Source organism: Armigeres subalbatus, chromosome 3 (assembly GCF_024139115.2).
Source record: "Armigeres subalbatus isolate Guangzhou_Male chromosome 3, GZ_Asu_2, whole genome shotgun sequence".
In the NCBI taxonomy this organism is placed as follows: Eukaryota; Metazoa; Arthropoda; class Insecta; order Diptera; family Culicidae; genus Armigeres; species Armigeres subalbatus.
The window spans coordinates 170,075,885-170,102,314 of NC_085141.1; the positions used below are offsets into that span (position 1 = coordinate 170,075,885).

The following is a 26,430-nucleotide window of genomic DNA, read 5'->3' on the forward strand; positions in this document are numbered from 1 at the left end:
CAAACACTGCTCTATTGTCTTATTTGTAACGCTATTCATGGGTATTTTTATATTATGCATCAGTTGAACAAGATAGCTAGTTGATGCCATTCAAAAATTGTCAAAAATCTCAATCATATTGATAATATTCACATTTCAAAAAAGTGGTGATATTCTGTTGCCGGAAAACTCATGAGGCAAAACGCCTTTTAGCTGGCAGCTCCTAGGGAACAAAGTACCACGCGTCGGCGAAACAGCATTCTAGTATGGATAGCCCGTGGAGACGCAAGTACATTGTAGGTTATTGCCACTAGGGCGTTTTGCCTCGCCAAAATGTTAGATGTTTCTTCCAAATGTGGAAATGTTCGGTTTTCCGACCTTCCCATGCACTATTTTGAAACTTTCTTCGACTATCCTACATAATTTTAGATTAAGTTTTGTTACGGGCATCTTAATGACGGTAAATATGAGGGAAACCACAAAAGGCGTTTTGCATCGGGGGGGCGTTTTGGGGCCTCTTCCCCTAACATTTTTAAACCGTGTAGAGCGTAATCGGCTTAGGTGTCACAACTCGCAAACGGGGGCAGTAAAAAGGAAGACAACCCTGAACTTTCAAGGAAACCATTGCCCAAGACCAACGAAGATGTAGCTCTAAACTACACAGTTAAAAATTCTGAAAAGTACATGCCATGGAAATATTTTAACCCATATTTTTGTGTTCAATAACCTCTAATTTTACATCCAACTTTTTCTTGTACGCAATATTCAATGCAAGCCCCATAGTAATGACAACCTGTAATTTTAAAAAGTGACGGAAAAATGAGTCGGATCAAACGGAGCCTTTTTGTTACATCATATATGCTGTAACATTTTTATACTGTGTAGCCTGGAAATGCTACACAGTTAAAAATTCTGAAAATTACACGCTATGGAAAAATTTGAAGTCATATTTTTGTGGTCAATAGTCTTTAATTTTACATCTAACTTTTTCTTGTACGCAATATTGAATACGAGCTCCATGGTAACGACGACCTGTAATTTTAAAAAGTGATGGAAAAACGAGTCGAATCGAACGGAGCCTTTTTGTTACATCATATATGCTGTAACATTTTTATACTGTGTACGTTTACCATTCTGCCATAAATTTTTCTATTGCAGAATATATATTGAAACAATTTGAAATTCAAAATTAAAAATCAATAGAATCTTAGGGGAAGGTGGGAAGACTTGATCGCTCCTCTTTTACCGATAACGCACCACTAAGTTATCATTAATTCGGCTGGAAATTAGCCCAAAGACAGCGTCACTTTGAGTGACGAAAATTCTTGAGAAATCCCACTCTGAGGAATATCAGAGTGATATTTCTTTTTCATCTTAATTACTTGGACTGGTGTAAATCGAAGTAATTGCTAAATTGATCTCATTCAATGATTTACCATCAATGGGGAGACCTTTCAAGACGACTTTGAACAGGTGTTTAGTTTTGTCTTCGTAAGTAAAAAAATTATGACGCTTCTCAGTTAAATACTGAAGAAGACGTTTGAGATCGTAAAAGGATCCCGGAAAACGCGGCAGTCGCCCTTCCTGGAAATCTGAAATGAAACCTTGATCCCCCGAAGGTTGTTCAAAATTTCATTCATTCTCACACATGTCGTCTTTTAATTTGTTACACTGATTTACTGATAGAGAAGTGTCACCTGAAGGGGAAGAGGCATCAAAATGCCGTATTTTCTGACCATTTATGTAGTGGTCCAAACATGGACGTTTGTACTGTTATGCCTAAGGAAATCGAAAAAAAAACAACCTGAACTTTTTTAAAGATTGGATCAGAATAGGAACTAACCTCCGTCAGGAAGCTTCCGAGAATGCCATATACTAAAAACCCGACCCAATTTTATTCTCATTAACTCATTCACAGTACTAACCAACCATTACTTCCGACCTTTCATCTAATAACATTAGACCGAGATTGCTCCATGAAAAAGCGCCTTATCAACAGTTCCGATTCGCTGATTTTAAAATAAAAACTACAGAGCTTAATATGACTAGTTGCAAACCGACCACATGCTAGAATACCTTGAACTTGAGCAATTTGTATCACGCTGTGCCAAATCCCGCCATTCCGATCATCGACACAATCGTCATAAAGCATGATGATATAATTTGTAGATATGTGATAAAACGTTATTACTTTTTTGTCTAATGAAAAGAACAGTTATTACTGAAGTTTTGAAACATGTTATCTTATTTTATTGATAAATAACGGTTGACCTCACTGTTGATGTCGAAAACGTATCTCTATAAAATTACAATCGAGGCTTCCAATTCTCTTCAAAATTCATGTTTTTAAAAGTTCACCACCACCACACAACTGCGCCTTTTAGTTGGATAGGTTCGTAAATTCTCCATCACTCGGACCATCATATATGAAGGTATGTAGTTGCGTTGCAACAGTCTGTCTGATTTTGTTTTTGCAGACGACCGCGCGGGGAGCTGCTGCCGTTGCATTGGGAGTAATTTGGAGAAAGTCGTAATGGTTGTCAATGATGCGTGACGGTCAAAATCCAACCCGCCGCATATCAACACCACTGTGGATATCTCGTTCGGATTCGGCACTGGAGTGCATTGAAGAGAATTACGTACGAGACTTTGCTCACGTAGGGTAAAGGATGTATTTTGGACCACCCTTACGGCGGTTCTTATTTTGGACCACCGAGAGTAATTTGCTCTCAATGGTCCAAAATAAGAGCCGTCGAACTGGTGGTCCAAAATACCTCCCTTACCCTAGTATCAGCTGTGGCTTTCTGTATGCAAAATGCAGTTATTTCCTTCCGTTTTTGGGTTGTGAGTATGTCGTATCATGATCGCGGTATATGCACATCGAAGTTATGTCATAGCATGGCAATCGATACTACTCTTACTACAGATGAAACGTAATACATAGCTCCTTCCTTGCTTCTATGGTTTCAGCGGAAAGCAATGGTCTTCAAAATATTAAATAAACCATTCGAGCAACACGCTCTTATTTTTAAAATATGATCTCATCCCGTAACAGGTTGGAGCCTTTAAGCCATCTGGTCTTTATAAATAAAACAAATAGCTGGCGCTATTGCTTTTCTAAAGATAAATGATAAATAGTTAGGATTGAGCTGGGTTTGTACACTTCTTCTGTTGTGACAGGACAATTCACTCGTCTAGCGTTTTTCATGAAGGATGAGTCATCTTCGTCTACCATTTTGTATTAGCTGCATTAAATTAAAAAAAAAAAAAGAGTTGGGACAACACTTTCTTCAGCGGAATTCGACATTGTTGTTTCAAAAGGGCGAAAGTCGCAAACGTAAACATTGACTTTTCTGCTGATTTCAGGAAGATTAGACTTCTGGTGGTATTTTCCACTTCCGAGGGGAAAGCTGTGATTTATTTGTCACTAGCAGACCCGATGTTTTGCCTAAAATTGATTTAATATCTGAATAATTCTCGAGTTATGAAGAAAATGGTGTTTCATTTGTATGGGAGCCCCCCTATCCAAAGAGGGAGGGGTCTCGAACCATCTTAAGAACCTTCCCCGACCCCAAAAACCTCTGCATACAAATTTTCACGCCGATCGGTTCAGTAGTTTCGGAGTCTATAAGGTTCAGACAGACAGAAATTCATTTTTATGTATATAAAAAAAAAAGAAAAAAGAGTATATCATAGCGTTATAGTGTACAATCTTCACGGATCTAAATTGGTACAAATGCTAATGCTTAGGCCAGCGGATCTTGAGGTTTTGAGTTCAATCCTCCACTATATAATATTTTACTCAATATGTTTTTGTAATTATTTTATTTTCTAATTGATCCTTATCTTGATTTGATATATAGGGTGACTGTACCAGTTTTGGCCATTTTCCTAATTTGGCCAATTTCCCGCATAGCTCCAAAAGTAAAGCAATTTTCGAGAATTTAATCAACTCGAACAGAAGATATATGGACATATCCCTAATCTTTCTTCGCTGTTGAAACTTGACGACATTTCCTGGAAAATATGCATTTTTCAGGGTTGGCTAAATTAGGCACTAAGGTGGCCAAAACCGGTACACTTACCCTATTAGTTTTAGTTTATATTGATTAGTTTCTTGACAAGTAGAAGTAGTGTGAGCTCTAGCAAACGTGTTAACTTAAGTAATAAATAGATTGATAAAAAGTGGAGAACATATTGGTCGCGACCACCAAACTAACAACGGTCAGAGCCACTTGGTCGTCGAGTCAAGTACGAGACACTGAAGACGACCACACAGTTGTGGTCGAAATACGTATCTGCAAAGATAACGAAAATTAACTGGTGGAATTAAATGGACAGTACTTAATTCGTCTTAGACGGTTTAATACATTCCACTAAAAGAGCTTAATATATTTTTCCGTAAAGAAAAAGCTTTTTATCAATTGCTAATTTGGATATGTGATCGCTTGAGAGTGTTGTTCTGCCTCGATTATTTGAAAATTTTATTTTTATCATCCTTTTCAAATGTTTGTCTAAAAATTATATACATCACCAGGATCCATAATGCTCACTCAATCTCAGGATTACAGGATAAACAACAAAAAAGGGTCACCCTGGGCTTGAAAAACGCTTGCTTTGATCTCATCAAGCCTGTCCATTACATACAGCTACGTAGTTCAACGTCACTTTTGCGTAAAACCCGATTGAGCTGCACCTTTGATTTTTTGAGTAGGTTTTTTATGTTTGTTACGTTGATTTTGTTTATTGTTATAGGGGAAAAGGCCCCAAAACGCCCCCTTCCCCCGAGGCAAAACGCCTTTTGGGTATTCCCCCATATTTACCGTATTTGGCATGGCCGTAACAAAACTAGACCTAAAATTTTGTAGGTTAGTCGTAAAAAGTATCAAAATTAAAGATAGGAAGGTTGGGAAACCGACAAATCTACAATGTACTACGCGTCTTCACGCACTGTCCATATTAGAATGTTGATTCGCCGACGCGTGGTGCATTGTTCCCTAATTACTGCCAGCCAGAAGGCGTTTTGACTCATGAGTTTTCCGGCAGCGAAATATCACCACTTTTTTTTAAATGTATATTCACATTCACATTCACATTCAATATGATTGAGATTTTATACAATTTAAAGGTGGCATCAGTTAGCTATATTGGTAAACTGTTACATGAGGTAAAAATACCCATGAGAATCGTTACAGCTAAGACATTAAAGTAGTCTTTCTTTAGCTATGGCATATTACTTACCCCTTCTACCCCTACCCCTGCTTACAAGTGATCAATTTCCATGCATATATGCTATTCAAGCTCCCAGAAACGCTTTCGAGTTTAGATCTCAGTATCTAACAGAACATGTTTAATGATCTCGGAATCGGTATATAACCATTTTGGCATTACTAGAACACGATTTCCTTGAATATGGGATTTTCAAAGTTGTGCAAAACATCCTAAAGTACAGACAAAGTACAAACCAGATCAAACATTGCGAGACCCGTTAGTCACAACAAAATTCTATCACAATTATATCAATATATATTGTAAATAACAATATTTGCAATTATAATTGTGTTATAAATTCTCTGTTTCGGATGAGGATCATGAAATTCCATGATCGTTATAATATGTATGATGTAACGTAATATTCAGCTCATTATGGATATTACAATGCAGACACCAATGTAGAGTATTATTTTGCTTTGTAGAAAGACATATTATATAGAGTTAAAGAAGAGCTGCGAATCATAATCAATCATCTTAAATCATTATACGAAAAACTAGATATAACTTTAGAGTGAAGGCACAACTCTCCTAAGATTGGTCTGCATTACATACTTATGTTAAATTAGTGTGCAACGTGGTAACATCGGTCTCATTGCCAACATGCTATCAGTAAATATATTGCGTGTCGTTTCGGTACACTGAATTACGCTGTCTTGCACCTGTTTCATTCGGTGAAGTTCAGGTCCATGCAAATCTGATGGACGGTGCCTTCTTAGCTTAACGAGAATACTCACGACTATAAATAATAATGTATGGTTGCAAGATAACCTCTCGATAAAAGATTCGAAATTTGTGATTTTGATTTTTGATAAGTATTTATCTATGGGAATCATATAAATTTCCTTTAAAATTAAATGTAACAGAGAAGCAGGAGAAGTTTCATTTTTGGAAGGTTTACTGGCGAGACTCTGAAGAAACAACGATGTTTCTCTCAGGTTTTCGGTTCTAAAAATGGATCATAAAGAAAATGTAGATCTTATTATGGAAGTTATGAGAACTCAAGTTCTCCAGTTAGCCTTGTGAGCCAAGGCGTAGGATTGCCAATCCGGAGAAAGCGAGTTCGACTCTCGTTCCAGGCTCGGATGTTCTCGGGTTTAAAAACTCTCGGCTCCCTGGACATATGGTTTGTCTAAAAGATTGGAAATTTTTCATTAGCGCTTGGTGTGGTTTGGTAGAACCCCGACCATATGTATTGTACATATTCATGCCATTTACGGGCATAGAAAAGCTTCCAATTAATAATAAATTAATTAATAAAATCAAGTCAAGGTCTAGAGAAACAGAAGGAGATAAAGAATAAAAAGGAAAATAAAAAGAAGAAGAAGAAGAATCCAGGATACGAAAATTTTATAAAATAATTTTACCAAATTTCGATTAAACAAAAAATAAGCGAAATTTTGTTGAAATTCAAATTAACACGGTTTTAACGGGTATGTCCAAAATGATTTTTTTTTCTTTTTTGCTATTTTATGTAACGTTTTCTTTAACAAGTTTTATGCTTTCTTCAGGAACTAGAACTAATTCGCTGACTAACTGAAGACTAACACGATGATAGTCCGTGCCAAGAAAAGTTGCATAAATTTCGAACCCAAAAATTCTCTAGACGGACTGGGAATCGAACTAAGCCACCTTCATCATGGTCTTGCTTTATTGTCGCGCCTTTTACAGCTACGCTACGCTAAGGGAGGTCCCACTATACTGCAAGGAAAAATCAAAAACAGACCTATTGGCGCTTCACATGAAGAAAACGGCTTTGTCTAGTCGTTTGACGAAGCATAATGCGTTAGTACTATTTAAATATGTCGCACCGCTGCTATAGGTATGTATGAGAGTTACAAAAAGCATGAATTTGAACCAGCAATCGGCAGACCACAGTTCCGAATGAGCCTCTCTGCAACTGTGGTTGATCAGCGAGGAAGCATACGCGTGATCAATTGGAGGATCGGGGAGTATAAGTGGGAACGAGCGAAAAGAAATTAAATCCGAAAGAAAGAAAGATCCAACGGTACCAACCATTCACGCGAGCTCAGTTGGCTCCACTTCCAGTCAGACTAAGTCAGTTCGTATCTAACTTTCGTGGGGTGTAAACATGTCCTATAGTGATCGTAATCGAATGTTCGGGGTGGTGTGACGAGATAGAATTTGCGGACTGAAATGAATGCGCCTGTTATTGGTTCTCTGTTATTGTAATGCATATTGGTGCCACCTACGAATCTAAAAAGTAAACCGGAAATAGATGTCGTTTGAAGTGATTTATGTAAAGGGTGTACAAAAAAGGCCCACCTCGTATCCGGAGGAAGAAGAGCTGATGGCCCATTTAAGTGCAGGCAAAATCGGTGATATACGTGAAGAATCTGATTGAAGAAGTGAAACCACAAGTCAGGAAGAGTGAATAAAAGAAAGTACAATTGGGCCAGTGGGCGGAATTAAACTACCTGTTGCTTGCTGTACGACTAACAGACCTGTTTGAATGTGACGTCGTCGTTTCTCAAATCTTTCTCAATGCACAGTCGCATACCGTTGGTGTGCTGTGGATGGATGCTAACTGACCACCAAGACATAAAGGTAAGATCGGAAGGTGTAGGTTAAGGTCGTTGCACCGGTAGAAAACGTGTTATGCGTGCGCTCATTTCTATTTCGTTATTGTATCATAGTTAGGTGAGGTGATTCACGGAGAAAGAAAGTGAGATGTAGCTATAAACAAAATTTCTTACTAATTGGTCGGAATGAACAAACAATATGAGACATGTTCCGTAAGTCTTGTTAACGAGACGAGATGGATCGAACTTATGTAACTGTTGACTGGAGTATACACAGCTGGGATACCGTTTGTGTTTGGTATACAACCGATGAAATGAAGAGTTTAAACATTAGACAGACAGACAGAAGAGTTTCACTATACATTAAAATTGTCACTAAATTATCATCATGAAAAAGAGTTATGAAAATTTGAAATCAATCAGGATTTTTTTTTAATGATTGGTCTGAAGGAGTTTAAAATTATAATATACTTACACCGAATGGAATGTCCAATGTAATGAAAGATTTTCATCAAGGTCCTATGTTTGTAATGCAAAAAACATATTTAGATTACGTGATTTTGTACAATGTACATATACACATGGGCTTAATGTAACTAAAACTGGGAACGTCTCTCGTATCCTGTTCTTAAAACCAAGGTCCTATGTGCGTCTGTTCCTGTTTTATATTGGTCATTCCTTTGAAATATGTTGGCTATTCATATGTAGAAAGTAAAAGGAACAGATTCTTTACAGCACTTCTAAACCTTGTGTGACAGCAAATGTCTGTCAGTCTGTGTGTGTGCGTGTTTTTTTACAAGGCCATCAAAAATCTGCGCGACAGACACCTTAAAGGCGATCAGGGCTGGGCTCCTTCCCGACCTGCTAAAAATGTGCCTCCCGGATGAATCCGGGTCCCTTATCTTCCTTGCCTCGATCCCCCCGGGACCACGGAATGGCTGTGCTCAAGCACTGCTTCTAAAATTCCGGCCCCTAGCTTATGCTAGTTCGCCGACTGGCTGGTTAATCCACTGCTTCTCGATACCTCGGCGGTCGTGCCACAAACTTCCTAACTCGAATCCTCCTGACTACCCCCGGCGTCGAGGGTAGTCCACCAGTTCCGGTGAAGGAAACTTCCTCACTGATGGTGCCCCGTCTACCGGCGGCTATCGCAGGGGACGCTTTCGCGCATTGCGCCTACTTCGTGGATGACGTCCGCACAGGCGGTGCCCTACATACCCGAAGCGCTTTCTTCAGCAGGTTGGCTGTTCGAGTGCCAAGGTCGGTCCGACGATTTCGGTTGGCAGAAGCCTTCCGGTTCGCCGGCGCCTCGACGACCCGAGGCCAAATACTGCTCACTGGACTCACACTGGATTTTTCCCCAAAAATACGCTTATTTGCTTGTCACTTCTCCATCTACGCTGCAGCTCTGACAGTATTTGCGTCACGACTCTGCTGACCACATTCCACGTGCCTTCTTCGTGACACATTCGCTCTGCGATGTTGTACGCCCGTAGGGCAGGCATTCTTCTACGTACTTCCGCAAACCTTGGGCAATCGAATACCACATGTTCTGGAATCTCTTCAATATTCTCACACTCTGGACATAACGGTGAATTGGTATGTCCAAACCGATGTAAGTACTTCCGGAAGCATCCGTGACCCAACAGAAACTGCGTCAGGTGAAAGTTCACTTCACCATGCTTTCTGTTCAACCACACCGACAGGTTTGGGATGAGCCGGTGGGTCCACCTCACTCTCTCCGTACTGTCCCACTCTTGTTGCCATCTCGTCATCGAACGAATTCTCACCTCCTTCCTTACGTTTCTGGTGTCTCTTCGCCGATAACACTCGATGTCTTCCTCTAGGGTGATGCAGATGGGTAGCATCCCAGCAATAACGCATATTGCCTCCGACGATATCGTTCTATATGCGCTCGCGACTCGAATTACCATCAGCCGGAACACACTTTTCAGCTTTTCCCGGTTCCGCTTGGTTTGCAGTGCATTGCCCCAAGCAGGAACCTCATACCGCAGTATCGATGACGAGACACTAGCTAGCAGACGCCTCGTGCTGCTTCTAGGACCGCCTACGTTTGGCATGATCCTCGCTATTGCGTTCATTGCCTGCGCCGACTTTTCACAGGCGTAGTCAACGTGGCTGTTGAAATTTAGCCGATCGTCGATCATCACTCCCAAGTGCTTCAGTGATCGCTTCGAAGCAATCGCATGGCCTCCGACGACGATCTCCATCCGCTGGATCGCTTTGCAATTGCTGACTAATAGCACCTCCGTTTTGTGGTGAGCTATCTGCAGCTTAACACCGTTCATCCAGCGCTCGATCATGGCTATCGTCTCCGTCAGCAACACCTCCACTTCTTTAAGAGTCTCGTTCATCACCGCTAGTGACACGTCGTCCGCAAAACCTACGATTTTCACTTTTCTGGGTAGCTGCAAAGTCAACACTCCGTCGTACATCCCGTTCCAAAGAGTTGGACCAAGTATGGAGCCCTGGGGAACACCAGCTGTAACGCGCATCGATTTATGTCCTTCGTTCGTATCGTACATCAGAACTCTACCCTGAAAATAACTTTTTAGGATATTCACAGATAGTTGGGGACCCGCATTTTGTGCAGCGCCGCCGCGATGGCTTCAAAGCTGGCGCTGTTGAACGCGTTTTTCACGTCTATCGTGACCACTACGCAGACCGATCTCCTCGTCTCTTCTGCTTGGACGCCTTCTCAGCACTCTCGAGCACTGTTCGAATTGCATCCACCGTCGATACTGCTTTACGGAATCCAAATTGCATATTCGACAATCCGCGTTCTCTCTCTGTACATTTCGTCAGCCTATTGAGGATGATTCTCTCAAGGAGCTTCCCGAGCGTATCTAACAGGCATATGGCCTGTACACGGCCGGATTGCCGTGTGACTTTCCTGGCTTAGGCAGCAACACCAGCTTCTGGATCTTCCACATTTCTGTAAAATTGCCTTCGTCCAGGCACTTTTGCAGCGCCCTCCTGCACATGTCCGGGTATGCCAGGATCGCAGCGTTTAACGCAACGTTCGGTATTCCATCCGGACCGGGGGCTTTCTTCGTTTTCAGGCGTTTAGTCGCTTCTGCAAGCTCGCTATTGGACACTTGTCGATCTACGGGGTTTGCTTCCCCTCCTTCGTCGTATGGTGGTTGCGGCCACATGGTCGGATCATGTTTCGGGAAAAGACCCTCCACAACTGCCTTCAACTTGTCTGGGCACAATTCAGCCCTTACCATCATTCTTGTTAGCTCCGCCGCATCAATGATCTCGGTACTGCTGTCCGGTCGAAGTGCCTCAACGAATAGGTCTTTGTTGAAGGCTTTCGTTTTCCACCTCCGTTCACTGGTTATACTTCTTCGTGTTGCACCAGGGTTTCGTTGGCCAATACGGTAGCGAAACGCCTGGTGGTCGCTGTGAGTGTACTCATTACTAACTCTCCAGTCCATACAAAGAAGGACTGAAGATCGTGATGTCAATGATAGACTCCCTCCCATCTCTCCGAAATGTGCTTACCGAGCCTTCATTACACAATCGTACATCTAGCTAGCACTCGTACGCTAGAGCTTCCTGCAGGATATATCATCTTGTGTTGGTTACTCGACTCCCCCATTCCAAGGCCCAGGCATTGAAGTCACCTCCTATGACTACCGACCGTCGTCCGATCAACTTATCGGTTAACTGATCCAATATCTGGCTGGACTGCTCCACGGTCCACCTTGGAGATGCATAGCAGCTGCATATGAAGACGCCGTTGATTTTGGCAATCACGAAGCCTTCGCATGAACTCTCCCCCACTTCTTGAATAGGGAATTTGCCCATAACTTGTATAGCAGCCAAACCTGTTCTATCTGTCACCCAGTTGCCGTTATCAGGGGGAACTCGATACGGCTCTGCAATTATCACGACATCGCACATCGTTTCTGCTGTAGACTACCTTAACATTTGCTGTGCGGTTTCCCAATGATTCAGATTAATCTGAATTATATTCATTACTGCTGGCCTGCGAACGCCCTTTTGTAGGCTGGGCATTTGTAGCTACCAGTCTGATGGTCATTTCCGTCCTCTTAAGTGCAAAGCGTACACTTCGGTATTTGCGTTCAGTCTCTCGCAAGATGACCTGTTTCCCCACATTTCCAGCACATGTTGGATCTGTCTGGACCTTTACAAGCTCCTGCCCGGTGTCCAAAGCCCACGTTTTCGCCCAAGTCCCTCAACTCAGGATCTTCTCTAACTTTACTAGTACAGCTTCCCCCTTCGGCGTATTTTTACGAGGTGGAGGCTTTTCTTTCCCGTTCTGTTCCATTTTCCTCGCCTCTTTTCGCTTCAGCTGTTTCTTTCTCTTCTCCTTCTGACCTACTGCGGTACTCCATCCTTCTCCCTGTGGAGTAGCGTCTGTCCCTTCGACGGCGACATCGTTCGCCCGTGTCTGCCTCTTGAGTCCGCCTGGCCTGTCATCTCCTGTTGAGGTTCTTGCCCTTTTGGGAGTCATGGAGGCTGGTGTACTCTCCACCCCGAGCAGTTTCTTTTTCCGGATATAACGGATATAACGCAAATGTCCCGATACTTCCCTGTTTCGGCGGAACTGCAACAGCATGTGCCTTAGTTTGTGCCAATGCGCGCTCCGCTATATCGGCCCTCAGCGCTGCTGTTTTGAATTCGTTCACTGCCTCACTTAACCTGGCAGGCGTGTTCCTTTAATGAAGGGATTATCTTTTCTGTTTGTCTTATCACGAACAGACGTTTTGCCTTACTTGTACAAAAAATTGTACCGAGAAGCTGTCATTTAGCATGAGCAATTCGCACAAATTCGTAAGTGGTACAAGCCTGGACTTTTGTATGAGTGTAGCATAACCTTCATCCGTTACCACAGATATTGATTTGGGACTAACCACTATCTCTTGGGTGAAAGCAATGCACTCTCCAATAGTCCAGATCTGCCCTGGCCACGTCCTTGCGAATGCTGAGGAAGGAAAAGGATGGTTAGTTGGACACCTACTTAAGAAAGATGCAAAGAACTCTACGACTTCCCATAGGTGCCACGAGAGGTTTTGAAAGAATGAATGAATGAAAACCGCTCAATTTAAAAGAAAAATAGTTATTTATTTATTTAAATAGCCATGTGGCACTAAATCAACTGAATCATCTGGTCAAATACACTGAATTCTGTTTTTACACGATTTACATTTTTTCAATTTTGAACTTATCCTCAATGTTCACCACATTTTAATATCATGTGATTTTTCTTTAAACTATTTTGGATTTTTTGAAACATGTTGCGAACACATAATCCTGTGTAAAAAAGTGTAATGTCACGGGATCTGTTTTGACTTGAATTTGAATATGACAACTCCTTTGGGGACAACTAACCCCAACGAAATGCGGCATAATTATTAAAAAAGACAGGAACACCGTCTTCGACCAGAGGTCGTACAGACTGAACACTTAACACCTAGCATTAGACAACGGACACATAACACCCAGTGGACCAGTGAAGAATTTTTCGATCACGAAAAGTTTCCTCCTTACCGGGGCGGGAATCGAACCCACACTCCATAGCACATGCGTCTAGACGATTGACGTCGCTATCCGCACGGCCACGAAGCCCACCACAGTACTGTGGATTACCTCCGAACTAGTATGCTTTAAAATATGAATCCATCCGGAGGGAATGCAAGTTTTTGTCAATGAATCTGTCCAAAAATGAGGTTTTTGCAGCACTTTTCATATTTGTAACCTATTGAAACAGACGTCAAGTACGGAAAGGATAAGGGTTTAATACACTCTCAATGGTTTTTTTTTTGTTTTAAAAGAATATTTGAAGTGTCTGTTTCATCGGACATCGGTTCATGAGACACTGCTTTCCGAACTTACGGGCCGAAAAGTGAAGTAGTGTCGCAGCGTGTCTTGAAACTATGTCTTCAATGTAGGGGGACAGGATAGCTCAAAAACGACTTGTCCGTTTTGAATGCGGTTTGAATGTTTGAATTGTAGGTACAGCATTTTTTCTGTTATTGTAGGTAGACGCTTATCTTTATCATAAAAATGGCTTTTCGGTGCAAGCTTTGCATCCGAAATCCTTATTTTTGTTCAAAACGTTGTCAATTTTTCATGTTTTCATGTTTTCATCAACATAATCAAAAAATCCTACGTACGATGAAAGAAAGTAATTTATCGGAGAAAATGTATAAATATCGTTTCATATCTTTTAAAAAAAATCCCGCAAATCACCTTTTCACAGGCGCTAGAGTGTACTAACCCCTAATTGAAAGGTTTAATTTAGCCCTTGCATGAATAGGTATTTTGGGTGGTAATCAGAAAAGCACAATGGATACAGTAGCTATGTCTAGAGAGTCGATTTTTTTTACCACTTTTACATTCTCAAATATCCAATTCTGTAGTGCATATGAGGATGACGCTGAGTCTAGTACAGAATCAAAATTTCTGCTCAACTTCTTAGTTACGGATAAGATGGACGTGGACTTGAATAGTAATCCTCATTGTTTTGTTATTTTTGTATTAGATTGTAATCTAAGATCACACCCATTTTGATTTCTGATAGCAGTCCAAATCTGGATTAAAAAAGACATTGAGTATCACTGTCGAATCTAAGATAATCTACGTATAGCGCAACAATGCCATGATATTATATCCACGAAAGGCATAATGCACGAGAAAGATACTAACAACGATAGATGGATTAACAAAGGTTTATAGTTTAAATATACCTCAAAGTTTAAATATATCTTTTTCTTATTCTCCAAACTACTATGTTTCTCTCATACAAAATTCACTACGGGTTAATACAGAAATATATTTATTGCAATAGTTAATTGGAGTTTCAAAACGATGACTGGCTGTTTCACGCCACTATATTCTGCAATTGGGTGACATAAAACTTCACTTTTGTCATCGTATCTGATTTAAATCGACTTCCAAAAACTTGAATGAAATTTTAATTTGGTTTGTAGTACGTGACATGAAGCGCGTTTCTCGCAATTGGGTTTGAATTTTTAGGTCAGTCTGTCGACGGGCTGAGGCTTAAGCAATCGAGGGAAATTGGGGGTGTCTCAGTCCAGCTGTCTCTAAAATATAAGTTTGGATGATTCAGGTTGATCAGATTGTTCGACTGCGGCCATGTTGAAAAAACATCAATTTCTTCGAAAACTTTTGAACTAAAGCTCACACTTCAGCTGTCAAGGTCCGATGACAAATTCTGCCTCGTAAGCAGATCATTCGAAATCATACAACAAGCGGTGAATAATAAATGAGTAGAGCACCAAAGTAAGGATGAGCATTATTTCTGGTGAAGACCTGTCACGCACACTTTCGTCAGAGTTTTGATGTTCGACGGCATGAGTGTCTGGTTTTAATTAGTGACACTGTTACATAATTTCTCTCCCAATAAAACGTGAACAGAAACTCAAGAGATATATGATTGATGATGGTACTGGCGATAATTGCGTTGGACATGTGTTTAGAGCTAACAAAACTTGTACTGACAGAATTGTTTTCGCATACACTGAATGTATTTTTGCCTTTGCCCGGAGACCCTTGGTGTAATCTATTAATCGACTTACCTCGACAAATTTAGGTGATGTCTGTATGTGTGTGTGTATGTATGTGCGCAAAATAAAACTCACTCATCTTTTGAGCACTAGTTTTGAACCGGTTTGATTGGAACAAGTTGCATTCGACTGGAAATCCTGTTTTCTATTGAAAATGGGCTTGGACTATGGAATCAAAAGTTACGCCCATTTTGTTTTTTTTTTGCAAAAACGTTCTTTCAAGTGTTTAGTATGTCTTATGCACGAGAAAGGCATCAACACCGTTAGGTGATTCAATCAGGATGTTTAATCATTGATCGAACCATCAAAACCATTAAATATCTACATCCGAAATGTGTCACGGAATTCTAAATGCAAATGTGTTATACACTAACAATTTCATGTATATCAAAGCAGAGTCACTATACTTTGGTGAGCCCCTAATGTAAGTGCGTTAGGTAGAAAAACAAAATTTTATATCGTTGCTAGTTATTAGAAATTATGGAAGTATGAGCAGCTTTCCATTTTTTTACATTTTTGTTTGTTGAAATTTGCATTTGGTCTAATTCAGAATGAAATCCTAAATTGCGCCATGCAACTTCTTAGAAGCAAAGATTTCGATGATATTCTATTAATAATTGGGAACATTACTTCTTCTCCCTCTCTAGACCTGCCCACACGTGCTTTCCCTATACGTATCATAATTCGCAAAGGTATGTGGTGCCGGACTATGATAGATAATCCAAACAGTGGAGGACCGAATCAGCTGAATCCGTTCGTAATAATATAGCTCTCTGAGAGTGATTTGGCTGAAAAGGAGAATTAATTAGCAATTGATAACGAACCGCCAATAACGAACGAAGCGAAATGAGCGAGCTGGTAGGAGCCGCGTTTGGCTCCGTAGCAACAGCCGCTTCCAGTGTTGGTTGGTTCGTGCCTATGCTAGTGGCGGCTATTGCCTATTTCCAGTATGAAGAATTTATGGATCCGGAGGCGAGAGTCATGGATGTACCGACCGATGCGATGTTGGATAAATATGACTTCATAATAATAGGTGCCGGTTCAGCAGGTTAGTATTGTTATCATTTCCTACTTATCTTGCGTCTTCTTTTCCATGTGCGATTTGGGAAAAGCTGGAAATTCCCAATCTATTTGTTGCATTACGCGCACATGTTGAACAATTTGACGTAATACTATGCAAGCTGGTGGAAGCCTAACTTGTTTCTTGTTTGTTTCAGGGGCGGTAATGGCGAACCGACTAACAGAGGTTGAAAACTGGAATGTCTTGGTACTGGAAGCCGGCGGGGATGAAACGGAGATTTCCGAAGTGCCACTCATGGCGGGATATCTGCAGTTGAGCAAACTTGATTGGAAGTATAAAACGGAACCTTCGGGGAAGTACTGTCTCGGTAAGTACTGATTTTCAAGTTTTGCGTATGCTATGAAAGTATAAATCAATCGTATGTTGTATGTAAAATAGTTCTCATATTACTAAACGACTAGAGTATAAAAGAAATCTTGATATTTTCTATAAAAATAGGAAATTGGTAATAAAGAAATTAGGGTATCACGCAAAAAAAAGCGTTCCTGAATTCGTGAACTAACGAGTTCACGGTTTATTTTTTTCGGGAACTACAGTCACGGATTCGGGAATACAGTCACGTTTTCTGGAACGTTCTGGAAAACGTGACTGGTGCTCCCGAATCCATAAATTAAATCACGGTGTATTTTTGCTGGTTCACGAATTCTGGAACGCTATTTTTGCGTGATAGAAGTAATAAACAAATATAAAGTTTTTTTTCGAGTTGAGCCCTAACACTATGGGTATCCGAGCCTTCTATCAAAAGTTCGGTTTTGGAGTGATCCTCTAGCCTTTACGTATACTTATGCGCGTATACGCGAAAGGAAAAAAATAAATAAAAAGCAATAAAACTGAACATTTTTTCCATAGATAAATCCTTCTAAATAGAAGCTTTTAACGTCTATTGTTCGTGGAAAATTTGTTCAATTGAAGCAATACATTTGTCTATGTTTTTGCCTTTCTCGTACAACAAAGTTGTGCCGAAAGGCGATATGATCACTCCAAAAACGAATTTTTGATAGGAGGCAAGGAGACCCATAGTGTTATATACCATCGACTCAGCTCGACGAACTAAGATGATGTCTGTTTGTGTTTTTTTTTCTTCCTAAGCAATGGAGGGGGAATCTGCTCAACAGACAACCTGGGTTGTCCAGGAAGTGCGGGGTTTGGGACCACTTCCAACAGCAAACGAGAGAGGCAGGACTACATCCCCGACCCGCTAAATCGTTTCCATTGCCGCCAAGCCCATAGTCCCTTCGGTACAACCAGAAAGTAATGCTTCAAAGGGGGGCCAGTGCACAACGCACCCTCGAGGTTAGCTGCGTGTCCTTGCAGCACCGAACATCGTGACTCGCTTTTTTAGAAGAACACCTTGGTATCGTGCCAGCGCATTGCCGGCTTTCCAGGTGGCCTTACCACGCCCTATGTCCTCGGAAGGTTCGAAGGGTCGACTTCGCGCCTGCTCCCCTCTGCACGACTGGTATCACGAATGATGATGCCGCGTGCATCCCAAATTGACCTATCTGCGACAGGGTCTATTCGCCAACACACAGAGGGACTTGCCGACGCGGTGCCTACGCCTGCCCCAGCCTTGACGAGGACCCCTTTCCGTCCTCAGACTCGGATCCCACCCGGTTGACCGACGCCGCGAAAGCGACGATACCATGTTGTTCTTCGCGCGGCCACTTGTTCGATAAAAGGATCGAGTTCGACCACAGAGCATGACCACCGGTATGACCCATGAAGCCGACTCCGATCCCTTGGACCACCTCTTATTTGCGCCTGAACTAGTCATCCTTGAGTCCACGCGCCACCTTCTGTGTAGCTCCGAGACGATTTGGGCGATAGCCGATAAAACGGCGTTCCAGCCAACTTCATCTTTACACATCCTCCGAGCTAGGTTGTCCGGGGTAGTGTCCAGACCACATGTGGCAAGCATGTGGTCACGCATTGCGCGAAAACGTGGGCACACGAACAACACGTGTTCCGCCGTTTCCTCTAAACCTGCGCACACCAAACACTCGGGCGTGGCCGAGCAAGCCAGCTGCGTTACCTGCACTATGATTTTGCAGCACGCTTAAACGCCGGGCACTTCGAACCCCCCATGGGGTGCTTGCTGTTCACAGCTTTGCTGGAACGAATCAAACAATTGGGAGGGTTCGTGCAGCATTGTGCTTTATGTCCCTCCAATCAACAGCGTCGGCAGATATTGCTTCTATCAGGGCTTTTGCAGTCCCATTGCTTGTGCCCCGGTTCCAGGCACTTGAAGCAAACTTCGGGTTGCTCGTATATGCCCACAGGGCACACCGACCATCCCACCTTGACGCTCCCTAACTTGAGTACCTTGGAGGCGTCCGCTGCAGATAGCCGAACCAATGCTATCTGCGTCCCTGCCGGACCTTTCCGTAGCCGAACGGCTGCGGTGGGCATCTCCACTTCACACCAGGTCCAGGTCTTTAACCCTTAGATTTAACTCCGTCGTGAGTGCCCTCACCTTGACCGTCTCGCCTAGGACTTCCTCCGCCAACTTCTTGTAGGCGGAGCCCTTTTGCGAGACGCCCCGCTTCAGCTCGAGGATCATCTCGCCCATCCGGGTACGTCTTATTCGACGTACGTCGGCGCCGAGTTCACCTCACTCCTCATCGCCTTCAAGACGTCCGAGTACTTAGCCTCGTCCGTTTTGATGACTAGGGCATCGCCTCTGGAGCGATAGGCGCCTACCCTAGACTTCTTGCTACCCTCATTCGCCTGGGCCTTCTTTTCGGCCCATGACGTCTTCGGTTTCCTCTTGTTCTTGACCAGGGTCCAGGAGGCGTCATCCCCCTCTATTTCCCTGGTCTGGTGCGGCTGAGAGTTCTCAGCCTGCCGTAACCCCTTGCCACTGTCTTTCCTGGGTGGACGGACCTTCCCAGGTCCTTCCTCCCCCGGTTTTGGAGGTACCTGGCCGGGGTTCAGCTTCTCAGCCCCACTACCCTTGTTCGGGGTAGTAACCCTCCGCGTTTTGGAGTGGCCCCCAGGGAGCTCATCCCCTGGAGACTGTCTCTCCCGTTTTTGTGTCTGCATCGTTGAAGCAGTGACCCCCGACGTGCCCGCGAATACTTGAGCCTCAATGTGGGTAGACTTTGGCACCACCGTCTTCGCTGGCACGCCCTCGGTCGATTCGACCTGGCCCGAGCCCGCGAATCCTTAGGCCTCAGTCTGGGTAGACCTCGACTCCACGGATTTCACGGGTTTACACTTGGCCGTCCCGACCGCCCTCTCCAGCTTGGCGTCCAACATCGACTTTCGAAGTTTCAGCAAGCTCCTCTTGAGGTCCTTACTGATATTATGCTTCGATGACGCAAAGTCGATGATGGCGTCCAGCTGTTCCGTCACCACCTCGGTGGCCGAAAGCCCATCGCGTTTGCGGTTCATCGCCTTCACAAGCCCCTCGGCACGGGTCGCTTAACGCCTTGGGATTAGGGGTTAGGGACGATGGTCCCTTTGGTCGCACCCACTCACTCTAGCTGATGTCAGAAGGACAACAGTGCCCAGACTGCACTACCAGCTAAGTACAAAACCCTTAGCTGGCGGTCGATTGTCATCTGAAGACCCGTGGAAGCGTGAGATTGGAACTTGTGAGGACCAGAGCTGTGTAGGTCGCTCCTTCCCAGATGTCAACTCACCATTTCACAGCCCAACAGTCTGTCTTTTATTTGTAATTAGATTAGTTAACGCACCAGAATTCGAATATTTTACTCTAACGCGTTCGTGTACGCTAGCGAAGTCGATAGGGTTCATAGGCTAAAGTGAGCAGCCGTCTAGAATGGTGCATTTTAGACGGGTCTATGTCTATGTACATCTAGATGTGCGTAAGAACCATGTTAGAGTTCCTTTAATATTCGTGACCTGCTGGTATTTATGTAGGATATTTGTGCAGATAGAAGTACATGATTGTATTATAATTTAAATTTCTCTTGGTGGCAAATTTGTGGTCTAAAAATTATATAGGGGAAATGACGGTTTTGGCTGGTTTTGTTCTATTATTTTTAGGGGGTTTCCTATAACCAATTGTGCTAAAATTTGGCCTAACCATTCATTGCATACCAAACAATGTAGTGGCAAAATTTCATAACATTTGGTCAACAAAAACCCTCCTGACAATAATAGAACAAAACCTGACAAAGCCGTCATTTACCCTATTTGACACCAAGATAAAAAAGGCGATAATCAAAAGTGATAATTGCCCTTGCGAATGCTAAACTATTTAAAATAGTTCAAAACGGATATTCTAGTTTTTTTTCAAATTGTTCTGAAGTTACAATCAATAAGGCATAGACAAAGGAGCTGTTTGATAGGGATGGCGCCACAACATTTAAAGAAAAATGAATTTCCTTGTATTGATATTTCATTGGTTCTCATCAACTACGCATCGCATCAATATAAAAGCTAGGTCAAAAAGCAACAAATATTTTTAAGATTGTATGTACCCACGACTTGTTTTACAGTTCTAAACAGTAAGAGAGATTTCATTGTACAACTCCATACTAAATTCTAGCTGTTTACTTCAAATTTCTTCAGGATTGTTCTGCACCTCGTATGTGTGGAAGGAACATTGGAATTGGACATAAAACGATATCGAACAGCAGACGTCACTAGTGTATATGCAATATTACATTGATACAAACGCGCAGCAACACCACCTGTCGTCTGATAATGGAAATATTGCAATTATACCATCAGGTGTAGTAGCTGTAATTAAAATGTGTTGAAAGGGCCTCAAGCGGATTTTTTGCTAGAATGCAACTGATGACGTCCTATTGATTACATCCGGAGCACTTCAGCACGGACTTCTAGATGTATTGGAATATATTAAAATAGTTCTTAGTACAATATTTGCGTAAATCTCACTACATTGAATAGCTCTTGTCTGTGCTGATCTTATGACTATAACATCGTCAAATATGAACAGTTTTCTATACTGCCCATGATCGCATATTTGTAACATTTGCATTTTGGTTGATTTTGTAAATCGTTTGTCAATCCTCCCCACAAGCTCAATCATTTCCAGTTTACCACAGTAAAGCATTTTTAACTGTTGTGGGATTAGATTTAATAAATTGAGCTTTCTGAACGATTCACAGGCTTTTTACAAAATGAACAAAAATGCGAGTGTTACAAATATGCGATAATGGGCAGTATATCTCTGCCTACAATTACGCTTCTGGGCCACCTAGTTTACTAGTTTACAGACGGGAGGGTTTTCATGTACATAAAAGTATAATTATTCCCATTGATTTCAATAAAATATCCAAACAAAAACCTCAAAAAAAATCCGAGATACCCTCATGGTTTTTAAAATTAAAAGTTCTATGTAGAAAATTAATTGTTGAACAATTTTCTTCAACTGTCCGTTTTGCCCGAATCTCCCTAGATGAAGAAAAAATTACAATATGCAAATTAAGATTTTTTTTATGTACAGGTTATCCGACTTCGTCAATAGATGGGAATAACCAGCGCGGGGGGGGAAACATACATTTTCAGTGCAAAACGTAAACAAACGAGCATAAATTCCATACAAAAATCCAAGATGGCTGAGTTGGGGATATTGACAAGTCGGATAACTTGTACATAAAAAAATCTTGATGCAAATATTTTCGATATGCTTAAGGTGACTCGGGGAGGCACTACATACCGGGTTATTTTTCTGTCTTTCGTCTCTTTCTAGCATTGTCACCTCGTAATTTTGGAGCTGAGTATTTCGGTTTTCAGTTATTTGATGAAACTGTAAATGTATCAATCATATTTGTTGTAGAAAAAAATTAAGCATTCAATGATGAAAATGATGACGACTTGATGATTGTTCGTGCTTCCCGTATCCCTTTAAAACAGGTGTGATTACTTTTTGGTTCACTACTATTTCCCATGAAAACAGATGAGAAAAGGGCTAAATGGACCACTTGCCGAAGTCTGATCAACACTACGCATTTTTGTCTTTCTCGTACAACAAAGTTGTACCGCAAGGCTATAGGACTACTCCAAAAAACAACTTTTGATAGAAGGCCCGGAGACCTATAGTGTTATATACCGATCATACACGCACTGCACAACGCTTGCTCGATAGCTACTCCGAAAAAACACGCACTGAAACTGATTAACTTCATTACCGGCCGCACAATGCAGAACACAATATTTCGGCAGATCGCGCGATCGTTCTGCTGTCCGAAACAAGAGAAAACACGCACTGAACTGATTAACCTTAATACACACTTTTTTTTGCAATGACGAAAAATGGACTTCAGTACGTTAAATATGTACCAAATGTCACAGTCTAATTTACTCCACATGATCATTCTTGAGAATATATCATGTTGCTGCAGAGAACTATCAGATTCCATGTTATCGTACCACATTGCATAGCTTTTCAAACCATTAGGTGATAATTGAACTTGGAAAGCTGTGATGCCATGTCCATCAAACTATTCAATTTATGCGCGATGCAGAGAATACACTATTTGAACACTTACCTAAGCTAATTCACTAAAATGTAGTCATGTAACTATTGTTCTGATGTTGGTTTTTCATTATAGCACCCAAATAAGTGCTATAATAGATTTTTTGCAGTTCCTGATCATAATACCTGGTTTGCAGTTGACATTTGAGTGATGAAACGGCCTACTTTTCCATACAAATGAAATGGGTGCTTTAATGAACATTATGCAACTCAAATGGGTTGCATAAAATCCATTAAAGCACTCATTTGGGTGCTAAAATGAAAAACCAGCATTAGAACAGTAGTTACATGACCATATTCAGCTCAATTAGCTTGGGTGAGTGTTCAAATAGTGTATTCTCCGTGTCACACAATAAATGAAATAATTTGATGGCCATGACATCAAATTTTCCAAAGGCGGGTTTATCTATCGCTTTATGGTGTGTCGAGCATACAATGAGGCATAATAACATGGAACATGTTTGTTTCTTGCAGCAGCATGATCTTTTGGCAAGATTTATCATGTGAAGTAAATAAAATTGTACCATTTCGGTACAGATTTATCATATCAAAGCCCATTTTTCGTCATTGCAAAAAATAGCGTGTGCAACTCGTTGCAAAACTCGATTTTTGCAACTAGTTGCACAAACTACTATTATGCTACCCATTTGAGTTGCATAATGGTCATTAAAGCACCCATTTGGTTGACATGGAAAAGTAGGTCGTTTTATCACACTGTAAACCAGGTATTATGGTCAGGAATTGCAAAAAAGTATTTAGGAAGGTCAAAACATACAATCCGCCCTGTAGAATAAATAAGGTTGTCAATCCAAAAAATAACTCACCACATAAAGGTCATTTGTCTAGAGGATCTGTACTAAAAAATACGCTAGAACAAAACTACTTCAGTTCTCGATAAAACAGGGGGTGATCAAGTCTCCCCACCTTCCCCTACTGATATCAAACATTTGTTTTCTAGTGTAGCTACAACTATCAAAAAATAATATTTAAAATGCTTCTCATCATTCTATTTTCTAGTAATTAGTTTTAGATGTTTTACGTGCTTTAAATAGTGAGTGGGGAAGCCCGGATGGTAGTAAAAAACTTATTAACTCAGTTATGGCTTTATGTTAGCATACCAAACATAAATTTTGACTTGCGTAAAACAATCCATTGATACACTTTCTTACTTTCTCGTTGTAGCTATGATTGGAGGACGATGCAATTGGCCGCGAGGCAAAGTAATAGGTGGATCGAGTGTGCTGAATTACATGCTGTATCTGAGAGGCAATAAAAAGGACTATGACCAGTGGGAAGAGCTCGGTAATACTGGTTGGGGGTACAAAGACGCTCTGTATTACTTCAAGAAGTCGGAAGACAACACCAACCCGTATTTAGCCAATACACCATATCACTCCACGGGCGGCTACCTCACGGTTGGGGAAGCGCCCTATCACACACCATTGGCAGCAGCGTTTGTGGAAGCTGGTGTCGAGATGGGATACGACAATAGAGATCTGAATGGAGCTAAAACAACTGGGTTTATGATCGCTCAAGGAACGATTCGTCGGGGAGGGCGATGCAGTACCGGCAAGGCGTTTTTGAGACCAGCCAGGCTACGACCCAACTTGCATGTTGCTATGTACTCCCATGTTACCCGAATTCTGATCGACCCTGTTACCAAAGTAGCATTTGGCGTCGAGTTCATCCGAGATCGAAAAATACATGTGGTGAGAGCATCAAAAGAAGTTATTTTATCTGGAGGATCAGTGAACTCTCCTCAAATACTGATGTTGTCAGGAATTGGACATAAAACCGAATTAGCGAAGCATAGAATACCATTGATCAAAGATTTAGCAGTTGGTGACAACTTACAAGATCACGTAGCTTTGTGTGGTCTCACATTTTTAATAAATCAACCAGTTTCAATCGTGGAACATCGATATCACACTATGTCTACAGTTTTACAATATGCAGTATTAGGGCAAGGACCTCTTACTATTCTTGGAGGTGTGGAAGGACTCGCATTCGTTAATACAAAGTATGTGAACGCGACCGATGATTTTCCTGACATTGAGTTTCATTTTGTCTCCGGATCTACAAACTCGGACGGAGGAAATCAACTTCGTAAAGCACATGGCTTGACAGATTCCTTCTATAATGCTGTTTTTGCACCCATTAACAATATGGATGCGTGGAGTATAATTCCTATGTTGCTTCGCCCAAAAAGTGTTGGTCAAATAAGATTGAGAAGTGGCAATCCACTGGATTATCCATACATCTACGCGAATTACCTACACGACGAATTGGACCTGAAAACATTGATAGAAGGAGCGAAAATTGCGTACGCTGTATCCCGAACACAAACCATGCAGAAATTCCAATCAACCATGAGTGGTTATAAATTTCCAGGCTGCTCACATATTAAAATGTTTACCGATTTGTACTGGGAGTGCATGATACGGCATTACACTTGCACGATTTACCACCCAGTTGGGACGTGCAAAATGGGACCTTATTGGGACAAAACTGCCGTGGTGGATCCCCAGTTGAGGGTATACGGAGTCCGCGGCTTGCGGGTGATCGATGCCAGTATTATGCCGAAACTGGTCAGTGCGAACACAAATGCTCCAGTGATAATGATTGCAGAGAAAGGTGCCGATATGATTAAGGATTTCTGGATCAAACGAAGTATAGTCAAAACGTAGACCACGTATACCGGACGAATTTTCATGTATATATTAGTGCGCGACAGTAGTATGATTTATTTATTTTGACCATAAAACGTACGAAGATCATGTGTCATGCATTAGTTATAAGATGTGTAGAAATCGCGTTAGTATAAGAAAACTATTGTGATCTGATAATGGGACAATAACCTGATAAGATTGAACGGTACTTGAGCATGAACAATAGAATAATAGGCATTTTAATCATAGAAAATGCGGAAGAGTGGACATTTTTAGTTACATCTTCATGACAATATAGACGTAAAATAATAACACACTGAATAAAGTTAAGGTACATAAATTAGAAGCAAATAAACCATGATTTTTTTTGTTACGTTGTTTTGTTTCAATTTGGCGAAAAAAAAATCTGCATGAATATCTTTGTATCTCATTCTAATCTAGTCTAATCGAACACAAAAGCATAATAGAAAATGATGAGGTCTTACTATTCTTCTGTTCAATTTTAAAGCTTACAGCAAACCAGAAAGCCTTATCTCTTTAGCGTCGTAGTGGGTAACCGGGTAAACGATAATAGCACATCAACAGTAAAAAGTGATATTGATAACAAAACATGATATGATATTGTTTGAAATAAGTGCTAACAAACAAGCGAAGGTAACAAAAAATTGCACCAAAATATCATAAAAATATCAGGTTTTGCTATTAACAATAATTATTCAATATATTGAGCCATTAGTTTGTTCTTATCTATAGCAAAATTTGTTATTTTTGTGATGTTTCGGTGAAATTTTTTCTAAATTTTCGCCTTTTATTTTGGCACTTATTTCAAACAAGT

At 41.4% G+C, this 26,430-nt stretch overlaps 2 protein-coding genes across 10 annotated transcripts in view; one reads left to right on the forward strand and one right to left on the reverse strand.

The window, feature by feature from the left end:
• LOC134223873 (flotillin-2) overlaps positions 1-26,430 on the reverse strand; it is a 619,172-nt gene that overhangs the window by 32,263 nt on the left and 560,479 nt on the right. The window lies entirely within an intron of this gene.
• LOC134219991 (glucose dehydrogenase [FAD, quinone]) lies at positions 7,302-26,079 on the forward strand. The gene is made up of 4 exons (XM_062698912.1): positions 7,302-7,818; positions 16,021-16,421; positions 16,591-16,761; positions 24,109-26,079. Exons 2-4 carry the CDS (start codon positions 16,220-16,222, stop codon positions 25,611-25,613), a joined length of 1,878 nt encoding a protein of 625 aa, XP_062554896.1. The 5' UTR covers positions 7,302-7,818; positions 16,021-16,219; the 3' UTR covers positions 25,614-26,079.

Bases quoted from the DNA above. Each gene is read 5' to 3' on its own strand.
- LOC134219991 (XM_062698912.1), top strand. From the start codon at position 16,220: ATGAGCGAGCTGGTAGGAGCCGCGTTTGGCTCCGTAGCAACAGCCGCT. The intron at 16,422-16,590 runs GTTAGTATTGTT...TGTTTGTTTCAG, and splicing joins AATAGGTGCCGGTTCAGCAG to GGGCGGTAATGGCGAACCGA. The intron at 16,762-24,108 runs GTAAGTACTGAT...TTCTCGTTGTAG, and splicing joins TTCGGGGAAGTACTGTCTCG to CTATGATTGGAGGACGATGC.